The following is a 12,800-nucleotide window of genomic DNA, read 5'->3' as shown; positions in this document are numbered from 1 at the left end:
CACAACTAGAGAAAGCCCTCGCACAGAAACGAAGACCCAACACAGCCATAAATAAATAAATAAATAAATAAATTTAAAAGTACCATAGAGTGAACTAGCTAAATTGTTGGCCAAATACCATTTTCTGATGTTAAAGAAATGACCCAACTATATTGGATGAAATAAAGAAGACTTGAATAAATAGAGAGACATGTTCTTAGAGGGCTTATAATGGATCATGCAAGGCACCCTTTGGGAAGTGGATCCGCTCTCAATACGTTGGCATTTTGTGATACTGTGTCTTTGAAACTAACAGCCAGATGGTGAACTGGGATAAATTCACTCTGTTACTGACCAGGGTTCTTGGCTTCCTTAATCAATAGAAATTGATAAGAGGCCAGACAAGAAATTCAGGCAGGGCTTTATTGGAACCCCTGCTACAGCAGGAGGGAGCGAAAACAAGTAACAAGTTCCCTTGCTCGCTCCGGGGCAGGGAGAGCTGTTTCCTTATATGGGGTGAGGATAGGGGTGGGTCCAGAGGTCGGGGTGGTCGGCCCACCCCATTGGTGGTGCTGTGTGGGTTTTGGGGCTTTTTGTATGTTGTTAATAATTTGCCCCAGTTGCACCTGCATGTAGTCACTTTTAGTCCCTTATAGTTTCTTTGTATTTTTTTGGTCGAGGAGACATTTGTCCGCGTGCCAGCACTGCAGCAAAAGGCCCCAGGTCCCAGCCTGTCTCAACTCTACTGGATAGCTGTCACGGTCGTCAGCCAGTATGCCTTTCCCCCCGGGAAACTAACACACCTCCACCCCATTCTCCCAGACCACAACACTGTTGCCCAATCACCGATTATGTGAACTTTTCCCTAATAGATAGTTGGCGCCCTCTTGCTTGTCTCAGTATACTTCTATTAGACACTGCATACAATCAGTATAATGACAATGTGAAGTGTGAATTGACGGTTGATGGAGAGATTAGAGGCGGAGGCCAGGTAAGAGGAGTCATGGTTCTGGAAGGAAATAGATACACACTCAACTTTGAAACTTTGAATAGGCTGTTTAATAAAGGGGCTATTTACAGAGGTGTGGCCAGGTTTAAAGGAACCATAACTATCCCTAGGCTGAAAATTCTGCTGGAGCTAAAGAAGAAGGGCTGCCTGCAGAAGCTTGGTTATAGAGGGTCACAGCCATTGTCAGAATACCACCAAAGCAGGGAAGGAGTAGTGAGGAAATACCCTATCCTCTTTCTCCTCCCATCCTCCCACTTCCTGACAGAGCATTGGCTGAACCCAACCACAAGAAAGGCAGAAGGCTTGGGTGCTATAGGCTATAGAGGTTAGCTGTCCAGAGTCCAGGGCAGGGAAAAGAAGGACCAAGAATGGATTTAGAGAATAATCAGAAAGTAACCAGCACAAGAAGAAATATTCCAAATGATGAGTCCCTGAATTAGACCTTGGTAGTTGGGCTTGTGAAGAAGGGACAGGTTCAGGCCTATGCTGTTTTTCTTGTGTTTTCCGGCCTTGCACACCTGTTCTCTCTCCCCACCATGCCTCCTCCTCCCTTGTCTAAGTCTTACCCTTCCTTCAAGGCTCAACTCTTATCCTGCTGCCTTCCTCAAATCTTTCCTGATGACCTATTTCATTGATTATGCTCTTATCTTAATCCTCGTGATAATACCTATACTGGTCATTAAACACTTGGCCTTTTTACCTTCATTGTTCTATATTTTATTAGATATAAGTCCTGATCTTCGAACTAAATAGAAAGTTCCAAGAAGGAGTGAAGGATGAAGCTCTACATATAGTAGCTGCTCGATAAACCTTTACCTAAGATTAAAAGGAATTCCATGAAGACACCACTAGCTGAAATAATGGTTTTTGATTTCACGGAGTAAATTCTCATTGAGAAGGTAAGCCGTGTTTGCCTCTGCAACAGTGGGATTGAGCTCTTCTTTTCCATTCGGAAGAGTAACGCTTATTTTTTTTCTGGTGAATTTAGAAGTACTACATGCTAATCATAAAATGTCAAACAATATAGAAGCACACAAATTAAAAAGTGAAAATCCTTCTCTTCTTCCCTCTACCCACATTTAGCCAACTGTTAATAGTTTGGTGAATTCTCTTTGTGATTTTTTTTCAAGTATGTGTGATGGTATAAGAATGAATAGTGATATCATTATTTATTGATTAAGATTATTTATATTGCTCTACAATCTGCTATTTCAGGTAACCATATAAAATGAACATCAATGTTAATATCCATTTTAAAAATTATCTCATAATATTCTACTGTTTGAGTATACAGGCATACCTCATTTTATTGCACTTTGCAGATACTGTGATTTTTACAAATTGAAGGTTTGTGGCAACCGTTGAGTACATCTATTGGTGCCATTTTTCCAACAACATTGGCTCACTTTGTGTCTCTCTGTCATCTTTGGATTGGTATCCAGAAATCCAAGGGTACCAACCGGAAAAAAATAAAGAAAAATTTAAGCCCTAACAAAAACCTGCTCTATCTAATAAGGTATCAAGAAAAGTACAGTCTAGCAAGACAGAAAACATTTAAATAATAAATACTGTATACCAGGCAAATCCCATGAAAACACTGTGGCCTCTCCCCTACTAACACCAGCAAAGGGAGCCTAGATTCCATCTTCACTGAGCTGCAATAAGCACCTAATGCCCACCCCTTGTCAGAAAGTTGCCAAAAATGTCTGAGTTGGGACCCAGGACTTTTCTCCCTGCTAGGCAGTAACAAGGACTGCACTACAGTGTCAGTGTCAGCCCCATGTCAGGTCCATGTCAGACCACATGAAGAGTTTGTACGTCTGCGTGATGCAGCAATAACAAGGGACCCCCTTTTATCCTTCTGGGGTGCTGTCAGAGAGGTCTAGTGGAAAGTCAGAGCTCTCAACACCACCTACCATTAACAAAGCCACCCCTAACCCTGGTGTTAGTGGAGGCCACCTGGGGAGCAATAATGAGGCACTCCTATCACTCCCAGCCAGGGAGGTATCCTTAGAGGCCTACAGTGGCACTAGAACTCCCATCCTTACCCAGCAGTAATGAAGAACTCTCTCCACTCCCCCACTCACCTTAGATGTCAATAAAAGCTGAATAGGGAACCTGGATTTCTATCACACTTGGTAGTAATGAAGCAGCACCCACCTCTTCCCCTCCTGAAGCATTATCAGATAAAGCATGCTAAAATGGAAGATTTAAATAATATCCAGAGTCTCTTAATACCCCAAATGTCCAAGTTTCAATCAAAATCGCTCATCATACCAAAGACAATGACAATCTCAAACTAAATGGAAAAAAAAAATCAATAGATGCCAATACCAGAATGACAGAGATGGGAGAATTATCTGACAAAGATTTAAAAACCCCTATCATAAAAATTTTCAACAAGCAATTATAAACACACTTGAAGCAAATGAAAAAAATAGAGTCTCAGTAGAGAAACAGAAGATATAAAGAAGAACTAAAAAGAAATGTTAGAAATGAAAAATATAACAACCAAAATTAAAAACACAGTAGATAGAATCAACACCAGAAGGAAAGGAGCAAAGGAAAGAATCAGAAAACTGGAAGTTACAACAAAAATTACCCAATCTGAATAACAGAGAGAAAATAGACCAAAAATAAATAGAGTTTTAGGGACATGTGAGACTATAACAAAAGATCTGACATTCATGTCATCCCAGAAGGAGAGGAGAAAGAGGACAGAACTGAAAATGTACTTGAAGAAATAATGGCTGAAAATTCCCCAAATTTGTCAAAAGGTATACACAGATTCAAGAGACCAGATTAATGTCAAGCAAGATGAACCCAAAGAAATCCACATCAAGACACATCATAGTCAAACTTCTGAAAACTAAAGGAAAAAAGTCTTGAAAGCAGCAAGAGCAAAATGAACCTTAGCTATAAGGGTAAACAATTCAAATAAGAGAGCATTTTTTTCATCAGAAACTGTGGAGACCAGAAGGAAGAGGCATAATACTGTTCAAATGCTGAAAGTAAAGAACTATCATCCCAGAATACTTATATCCAGTGAAAATATGCTTCAGGAATGAAGGAGAAATCAAGACATTCTATGATAAAAGAAAACTAAGAGAATTTGTAAGACTTACCCTAAAAGAATGGCTAAAGTAAGTTTTCTAAACAGAAAAGAAATAATAAAGGAATTATGGAGGAAATATCATAACTGAGCAAAAATGTGAATGAATAAAATGGATTTTCCTTGAGTTTTCTACATCATATTTGATGGCTGAATCAAAAATTATTACACTGTTGTTCTAAATATATGTAGAAGAAAAATTTAAGATCACTATATTATTAACGGAGGAAGGTAAAAGTAAAAGTGACATAAGATTTCTGTATTTTACTGACACTGGTAAAATATGATACCAGTAGACTGTTATAATTTGTATATACATGTGTGTGTAATTATATATATATAATGTTATGTATATATAATTTAGAGTAACCACTAAAAAAGCTGTAAGAAGAAATACATGCAAAAACATTATAGATTAACCAAAATGGAATTGCAAAATATTTTCAAAAAGGCAGGAAAAAAAAACACAAAGAAATGGAAAACAAATAGAAAACCAAATGGTTGACTTAAGACCTAGCGTATTAATATTGCATTAAATGTAAATGTCTAAATATTATAATTAAAAGATAGAGATTGCCCCCCCCCACACACACACACGAGTTATCTCATCCAAAATGTCAATAGTGCCAATATTAAGAGATGCTGAACTAGAGTCTAATTAAAAGTCTAGACTCTAGACTTTCAACAAATTCATGTTTTCTACTGCATACACACTGCTACTTTCCAAGGCAGCTGGTGTTGACAGTACTGAGACTTTCTGAAGTTCTGCAGCTCCCTTCCCCATCTGACCAAGCAGTTAACAGAGGGAAGAAAGCTGAAATCTGTTATAATTCATTCACCCCTTTCTATCTTCCAGAATTTTGTTGACAGCTTTTACCTATTATTTCCTCTCCCTTTGTATTTAAGAATCTGTTCCTTTACTCTAGTTTAAATGGGGGAAAAAGAGAGAAAGAGAAATAAATACATGTGCTCAGCCTTCGTGTTTTATTAGAAAGCCCCACACTTTTTCTTGCAAATGAAATTAAAATCAATTTATCAAATTCTAAAAATTTGTTTAAATCATATTTTGATTAGCAGCTTGGTAACCTTTATAACCTTGGAGTGGGGAAGACTTTTCTAACAAAGATTCAAAGTCCAGAATCTGTAAAAGAAAAGGCTGGTGAGTTTGCCTCCTTAAAAATAAAAACTCATGAATGGCACACACAGACACAAAACACCATAAAAAGACTATGTATTAAGAATTTTTTTTAAAGAAGGGGACTGTGTAAAAGTTTTAAACTTCCATGTAGCAACTTTCTGGAAGGCAACTTGGCAATATCTACCAAAATTTTTAAATGCTGTACCAACCAGCCACTTCTACAAACTAATTCTTGAATATACAGTATTCACAGTTCAACATGCACATATATATATAAACTACCATTATAGAAGTGTTCATAATAGAAAAAATCTGGAAGCAACCCAAGTGCCCATCAGTAGATAACAAACGCAATAAATTATGACATATCTACATGATTCAGTTTGACAGTCAACCACTAGAAAGAATGAGACAGAACAATATGTGCTGACAGTGAATAGATCTCCAAAATATATTTGGGGGGAAGAGGGATAGAAAGTAAGGAAAAAAGATGTGTATATATGATCCCCTGTAGATACATTTTAATTATATATTTAATTCTCTACATTTATTTACACATTATACCAACATGTGTTTTCCATATATGTATAATGCCTAAAATGTTTTCAGTTTCTGACACACTAAAAACTGCCTTGGTTGGGGGACTTGGACAGATAGGGGAAGCAATCACCAGCAGCAAACTGTATCTTCATTTTTCAACCTTTCTCTGCCATTTGAATTTTATAATCTTGTACTTTTTTTTTTTATGTTAACATGGGTTACTTGAGCTGTGGGATAATTAGCCTTTATTTTCCCTTTTTCACATTCTTCTACTTTTTTAAAAAAAACTAATGAATATTAAGTTAAGAGGGAAAAATTAACCATCCACATAACTAACTCTCTTACTTATTCTTTTCATTCTAACTTTCCAAGGTAACCAGTCAGAGCCTCTGTCCTTGTTATATCATTGATACGGCATTTGACTACATAATTAGTTTACTTCAATGTAATTGCTCATTGTGGCAGCTCAAGATGCCACATCAACTATCTAGAAACAGAGGAATTTGGTGCCTGCTTATTATTAGAGTTTTATGGCTCTCATTGTATTATCCTGTTCTTTGGGTCCTTAGCATATTACACCTGAAAGTAGAATAACCAGAAGGTATTCTGATTAAATTTCATATTTTATGAAGAAATCAAATTTTCCATAAGTAGCCATATCTAGTAAGTACCCATATTGAGTTCTCCCAAGATTGTATAATACTTGTAAATGTCTCTATTATCCTATCTTCCTAGAACCCTACAGATATCCAAAAATGATTGAGATTGAACAGGCAGAGGCCCAGCTCTCTGAGTTAGACCTGCTAGCCAGTATGTTCCCCGGTGTGAATGAGCTCATAATGAATGACCAGCTGGCTTTAGCAGAGCTAAAAGATTGTATTGAAAAGAGGACAATGGAAGGACGATCTTCAAAAGTTTACTTTACTATCACTGTGAACCTGGACATATCTGAGGAAGCAATGGTAATTCAATTTTACTTTTGGAAGCATGTTTCATGTTTACTTTTTTTTTTTTTTTTTTTTTTTTTTTTTTTTTTTTTTGCGGTGCACGGGCCTCTCACTGTTGTGCCCTCTCCCGTTGCGGAGCACAGGCTCCGGACGCGCAGGCTCAGCGGCCATGGCTCACGGGCCTAGTTGCTCCGCGGCATGTGGGACCTTCCCGGACCGGGGCACGGACCCGTGTCCCCTGCATCGGCAGGCGGACTCTCAACCACTGCGCCACCAGGGAAGGCCTCATGTTTACTTTTGAAACATATCTCAACTTAAAACAGCACTTAACGGCATTTTTTTTCTCTTTTTTTTTTTTATCAGGTGATGTTTTCTCTGGCCTGTGTTCTTCCCTTTGAATACCCTGCAGTTCTACCTGAAATTACTGTCAGGTATGTTACAGAAACTGGCCAACTCTAGAGGTCAAAACTAATCTGAGAATAAAAGCAATTCTCAAGTTTGTTTTCTGTTCCAAGAAAATTGATTTAATTTTTTAATCCCGTATCTTTTCCATCAGATCAGTATTATTAAGTAGATCCCAGCAGGCTCAGCTGAATACAGATCTGACCACATACCTACAGAAGAATTGTCTTGGACATGTCTGTATATTGAATGCCACAGAGTGGGTTAGAGAACACGCTTCTGGCTATGTCCGCAAAGACAACACACCTTCCCCTGCTCCAGGAAGTACAGTCCAGCCAGTTGACCTCATTCTTACAAGACTCTGGATCTACAGCCATCACATCTACAACAAATGCAAACGAAAGAACATTCTAGAGTGGGCAAAGGAGCTTTCCCTATCTGGGTTTAGCATGCCTGGGAAACCTGGTGTTGTTTGTGTGGAAGGCCCACAAAGTGCCTGTGAAGAATTCTGGTCAAGGTTGGCTTTCACAACTTTTGTATGCCTTGTCAATAATTTTAGTACTAAACACGATAATAGAGATGTAGAAATCAGTATGTATGGGGACTCAGTCTAAAACAGCACTCACATATGATCAGCATCACTCCCTTCGCCTGATACAGGGCGCAGAGAAGATGTTCTGTAGATAGATGTTAAATCGAGCCCCTGCCCAAGATGGTGTCTACTGTCCCCTCCATGTTTATGGATCTGATTCTTCCCTCATCTTAGTGATGCTGTAAGTTGTGTGAACCCTGTGAAACAAGGGGGTTTCTAATCTCATTTCTGAGAAGTCCCTTTGGGAGGTTGAGATTCAGCAATTTCCACATTTCTAAAATGCTAATACGAGGTAGTGATAATGGCAATAAGTGAGTTTGGGGGTGGGATTATAACCAGAATCATATTTGATTAAAATAAAATCCATGTGAGATAAAAGTAGATTTCTTTACTTCTAGGACAAGGCACTGAGAAATCTGTTTTATAACTTCTATTTTCAGTGCTTTAGAATACACAACACATTTTCAAAATTTCTACTCTGAAAATTTCTTTCAGACTCAGAAAATTAAACTGGAAGAGAATTTTAATTCGCCATCGAGAAGACATTGCCTTTGATGGTACAAATGAGGAAATGGAAAGACAAAGAAAATTTTCAGTTTTTGAAGAAAAAGTATTCAGTGTTAATGGAGCCAGAGGAAACCACATGGACTTTGGTCAACTGTATCAGTTTTTAAATGCCAGAGGATGTGGGGATGTTTTCCAGATGTTCTTTGGTGTGGAAGGACAGTGAGCAGAGGAGTTGAAAGTGTTTTGCTACTATTGGTCTTTTGACTTTCTCCCTGACTCTTTCTTGAAAGATTAAGTAATTTCACTTTAGTCCCATTCTAAAATGTTAAGGGGGAAAAAAAGAGGAAAAGTAGTATAACTGAAATGCATCTGTTAAAAATATTCATGATTGAATGCAGAACTGAGTTTTAAATTATAATCTTAAAATTGTTGATAGACATGTCTTGACATATAAACTACCTATTTTGAAAGAGAAGTTAATTATATTTGAGGACAATAGTGTTGGTGATACTTGCCACTTATTTCCAATCCCCTTCCCCTTTATCTGCCTCCACTAAGAACCTGGGAAAGCTTAATGCTCACTCTGTCCAGGCTCTCTTGCAGCTGGGGCGGGGGTAGGGGGAGCAGGGAACCTTTGGGAAAACTTTTGCTTCCCTGATTAAAATGATAGATGCAGCTAGGGCACTTCTTCCCTCTCTTTCTGTCCGAAATACCAAAGTGATGGCTGGAGCTGCAGTAGTCCTTTCAACCACGAGGGAAGGAAGGGCCAAAAGAGCCACAGAGATGCCAGTCCTCAAGCTGTTAAACTACTGATCGAACACTAGCCGCTGCCTATCTCTAGACAGCTTATTATGAAATAAAACCAGTTTTATTTATATTTCTGTGCCTGTTACTAGCAGTCAAAAGCGAGTTTGCCAAATACATTTTTTTCAAAGCATTAGTTTTGCACCTACCCCAGGCATTTGATACAAAGATTAGTGAAATTTTTCTTAAACGGAGTTTTCAGTTCATCTCTATTTTTGTATACTTAATGCTCTGCCCTGCTCCTTGGCTCACCTCACAGAAGTCTTTGAAGCACGAGCAGAGCTCAAACTTTTTAATAGGCCTCAACTATTCATCAAACTGGTAATTTAGAGCATTCGTTCTTGGAAAATTGGATTTTGACAAATTTTTCTCTCTGGAAGTGGCTTTCTGTAAATTTATTTTCAGCAAATTGACCTAGAGTCAAATAAACACACTATCTGGATTTTGAGGCCCTCCATAAATCAGTTTCCAAAGTGTTTATTAAATATTTACTAATTGCTAGCACTCAGCTTGGTACTGTGTGTTGGGTATTCCTTGAAAAGTCAGACTTGGATAGAGGAGTGGGCATGGGGGACATAATGCATTGTTTATCTTAGTAAAAAGTTGGAGGCAATGTACGTGCCCATCACTAAGTGAATCACTAAATACATTATGCTACATACTATCCAAGTAAAAATCAAAAGTAATAAAGTGGAACTAACACGGCAATGTGGATAGATCTTAAATATAAACACAAATAAGAATCCGAGTGGTATTCATAGCACAGTGCCTATATTGGCTGCACATCTTACGTGCCTCCTCAGATTCCCTCCATGCTGCCCACCTCCCCAGTGCCCTGTCAGTTGCCCTTTGCCCTGGAAATGCCAGTCCTTCCTCCGCTGCCACCACACAGCCAGCTGGACCAGCTGGACGTTTAGTTTCTGACTCCCTCCAGCCACTTCCAGATTTGGGTGAAATACCCCACAGAGCATGAGACTGACATCCCTAGAGGCCACCAAAGGGGCCAGATGATGCACATGTTACTTTCAGCAGGACTAAATTGCTGTAATTTTTTTAGTCTTTGTACATTATTTTATTAAAAACACATTGTTATGTGTAAATATATAGATCTCGTGTAATATAAAAACATAGACTACAATAATGTAGCATTATAAGTTTTCTTCCCAGACAGACCTGTCAAATTTAGACATTGGACTGTTAACACAGTGACCAAGAGAAGTACAGATTTTCCAACCTCATGATTAATAAATTTTTTTGGAGAGTGGATGGAAGTATTAGAAAACAGCAAATTAGATGGTCCTGCCTACATTATATAATGTAAGAGACACAATAAAAGCTGTAAGAAACTATAGTTAAATGTTAGAGGCAATATAGCTTTCTTAGACTTTTACCAATGATTATGCACTTCATATATAGACATCCTTAAATATAAAATTGTTCAGTATGTATCTTTATTCCACAGTGACAGTTTGTCATGTATTAATCTGAAAAATATCTTGAACTGGAATCATCTATAAAGAAATAATGATAAACCCTTAAAAGAAACTGTTAGTCCCAAATCAAATCATGTTTAAAAATTAAAAGATCTATAGAAAGCAAGAGCGGAGGCAGGAAACATTGGCTACATGTCCATTTTTATTCGTAAAAGTAATTTCTGTACAAACAACAGTATTATTGAGTCAAGTAAAACAAAACAAAATTTAAACATTCTAGAGTTAATCCCACAAGCCCAAATGTTCAGTTTGGAGTAACAAAGTCAAAGCCAGTCCTACCATCTGCACATTAATTTGATAAACTGCATTAAAACAAACAACAAAAAAACTGCATCTGCTGCGGTGCACAACTGATGATTACTTTCGGCACTTGTATAAAAATAACTGTGACACCGTTTTGTTTTCGGTTTTGATTTTAGAAAGCTGTGTATCAGGGAAACCCAACATAACGTATCATTCGTGAAATTCCATTAAAGCTACAAGGCAGCCAAGAGTTAAAGGCATATAAGGACAGGTGCACGTACATAACTTGCCAGTCCGCTGTCCCCCGAAACAATGATTACAACCACATAGTACAAACTGGGCCCACAAAAATTCTGCAAAAGGGGGTACAAGGAGCATGTGCTTCCACTTAAGCACAATCTGGCAATCTGATCCCACCGCGTCGAGGAAGGATGGAGGCCTTAATGCCCTTTGCGGACCCCTTCGAGGAACAGGGCCTGGCGAGGGAGGATTCCGGCTCATAATGAAAGGCAGGTGCCTGGCTACTCATGGAAACCGGGGTTCCGAGCGGCTGCCAAGAGCGCTGGGCCTTAACGGACACCACTGCCTTCTCGTACAACCCCGCACCTCCACCATGCAGCACCGCCGCACGTGCAGCTACGAACGCAGCTGGGAGGGCCCCCTAGGACGCTTCACGCATGCGCCTCGCCTTCGTCGGTGCGCCCCAGAAGCACAAGCCCGTGAGGGTCGGAGACGTGGTGAGCGCTGGGTAGTTGGGCAGGTAGCCTAACCGAAGCTGGGACAGCTGGATTCGGATCTGGCGAAAGGATTCTGACCCTGGCTTGAGTCCTGCGCTTGTCTTTCGGACGAGGTTCCTGCAACCGTGCCAGCTGCAGCTCTGGTGCGGAGATACGGTTTTTGTTGCGTTGTTGTTGTTGTTGTTTTAATACTTATCTTTTACTCTCTCGGGATTTCCCGGATGTTGCTAACAGCTGGGATGATTGGAGGAATGATGCTCTCTGGGACCTGGGTGGCACCTTCGAGGTTCAGGGTGTCCCTCGATTTTAACCAGGGAATTACTGAAATGGAGGCTTATTTTTTTTTAATATTAAAAAAAATTTATTTGGTTTTAAACGGATACATTTTTTGAAAGAAATTTAAGTAGTTTCAGAGAAGTTTAAATGACATGTGTTCTCAACAATATTGTCTTCCTGAGATAGTTTGAGGTTCTAATTTATGATTCTTTAAATAACACTAAGTTTAACCCAAAATGCAATATGATAGGAAAAAGTGATTTTTTTCAGAAAGAAAATTCTTAAGTTCATTGGCCTAAAGTTCTTATTTTACCTGAGTTCTTTTTTCAAAATTTATTTTTTTGAAGTATAGTTGATTTACAATGTTGTGTTAACTTCTACTTTACAGCAAAGTGATTCAGTTATACGTACACATACATTCTTGAAAAAAGTAATTTTTGATACACCATCACTTTTGTTCTTAAAATATTTTCAAATTATCTATTTTCGAATAGTTCCTAAATAATAATTTGATTTGGATGATTGAATATAGGAATTTTGCTCATACAGTATGGAGGCTTAATTCCCCACCCTCCCCAGGGTGTTTGGCATTTTGGATTTTGTAAACTTGTTCTCTTGCTTTTCCCCACCCCCAAAATATATGTAAATAAGTGTAAGCAATATATTTTTACTAGAAAAGATGACCATTGTAGAAAATGTACAAATAACTGGATGTAAAACTCACCCATAATCTCCTGCCTAAGAAGACAAATTTTCATTTTGTTTTATTTTTTAGTATATTACTTTTGCATATATGTATATGACGTCTTCCTTTTTTAAACAAGTCATACTGTACATGCTGCTTTGTATCTGCCTTCTTTAATTAAACAATAGGTTGTAAACATTTCCATGACATTAAATATTTTCAAGACTGTCTTGTATTCGGTTGTCTTGAGTGTACCGTAATTGATTTCAGCAGTTCACTGTTTTGGTCGTGAGATCGTAACATTTTTGGTTTGGTTTGGTTTGGTTTAGCTTGCTT

General features: G+C 38.4%; 1 protein-coding gene across 5 annotated transcripts in view; it reads left to right on the top strand.

Annotated features, from left to right (window-relative positions):
* Positions 1-12,536, top strand: part of RWDD2B (RWD domain containing 2B) — a 15,809-nt gene extending 3,273 nt beyond the window's left edge. Inside the window, exons 2-7 of one of the 5 annotated variants that reach the window (XM_055086387.1) lie at positions 1,713-1,887; positions 3,950-4,131; positions 6,514-6,740; positions 7,089-7,156; positions 7,282-7,644; positions 8,215-12,536. In XM_055086387.1, coding sequence (XP_054942362.1) covers positions 6,534-6,740; positions 7,089-7,156; positions 7,282-7,644; positions 8,215-8,449 — 873 coding nt within the window. In that variant the 5' untranslated portion in view covers positions 1,713-1,887; positions 3,950-4,131; positions 6,514-6,533 and the 3' untranslated portion in view covers positions 8,450-12,536. Of the gene's footprint in view, positions 1-659; positions 752-786; positions 971-1,712; positions 1,888-3,949; positions 4,132-6,513; positions 6,741-7,088; positions 7,157-7,281; positions 7,645-8,214 lie in introns of those variants that run through there. The other 4 variants (XM_028492598.2, XM_055086386.1, XM_028492599.2 and 1 more) reach the window with 4 other exon arrangements.
* The last annotated feature ends 264 nt before the right edge of the window (positions 12,537-12,800 follow it).

Source organism: Physeter macrocephalus, chromosome 8, assembly GCF_002837175.3.
Source record: "Physeter macrocephalus isolate SW-GA chromosome 8, ASM283717v5, whole genome shotgun sequence".
NCBI classification, from domain to species: Eukaryota; Metazoa; Chordata; class Mammalia; order Artiodactyla; family Physeteridae; genus Physeter; species Physeter macrocephalus.
This window is presented reverse-complemented; position numbering and strand designations above follow the sequence as displayed.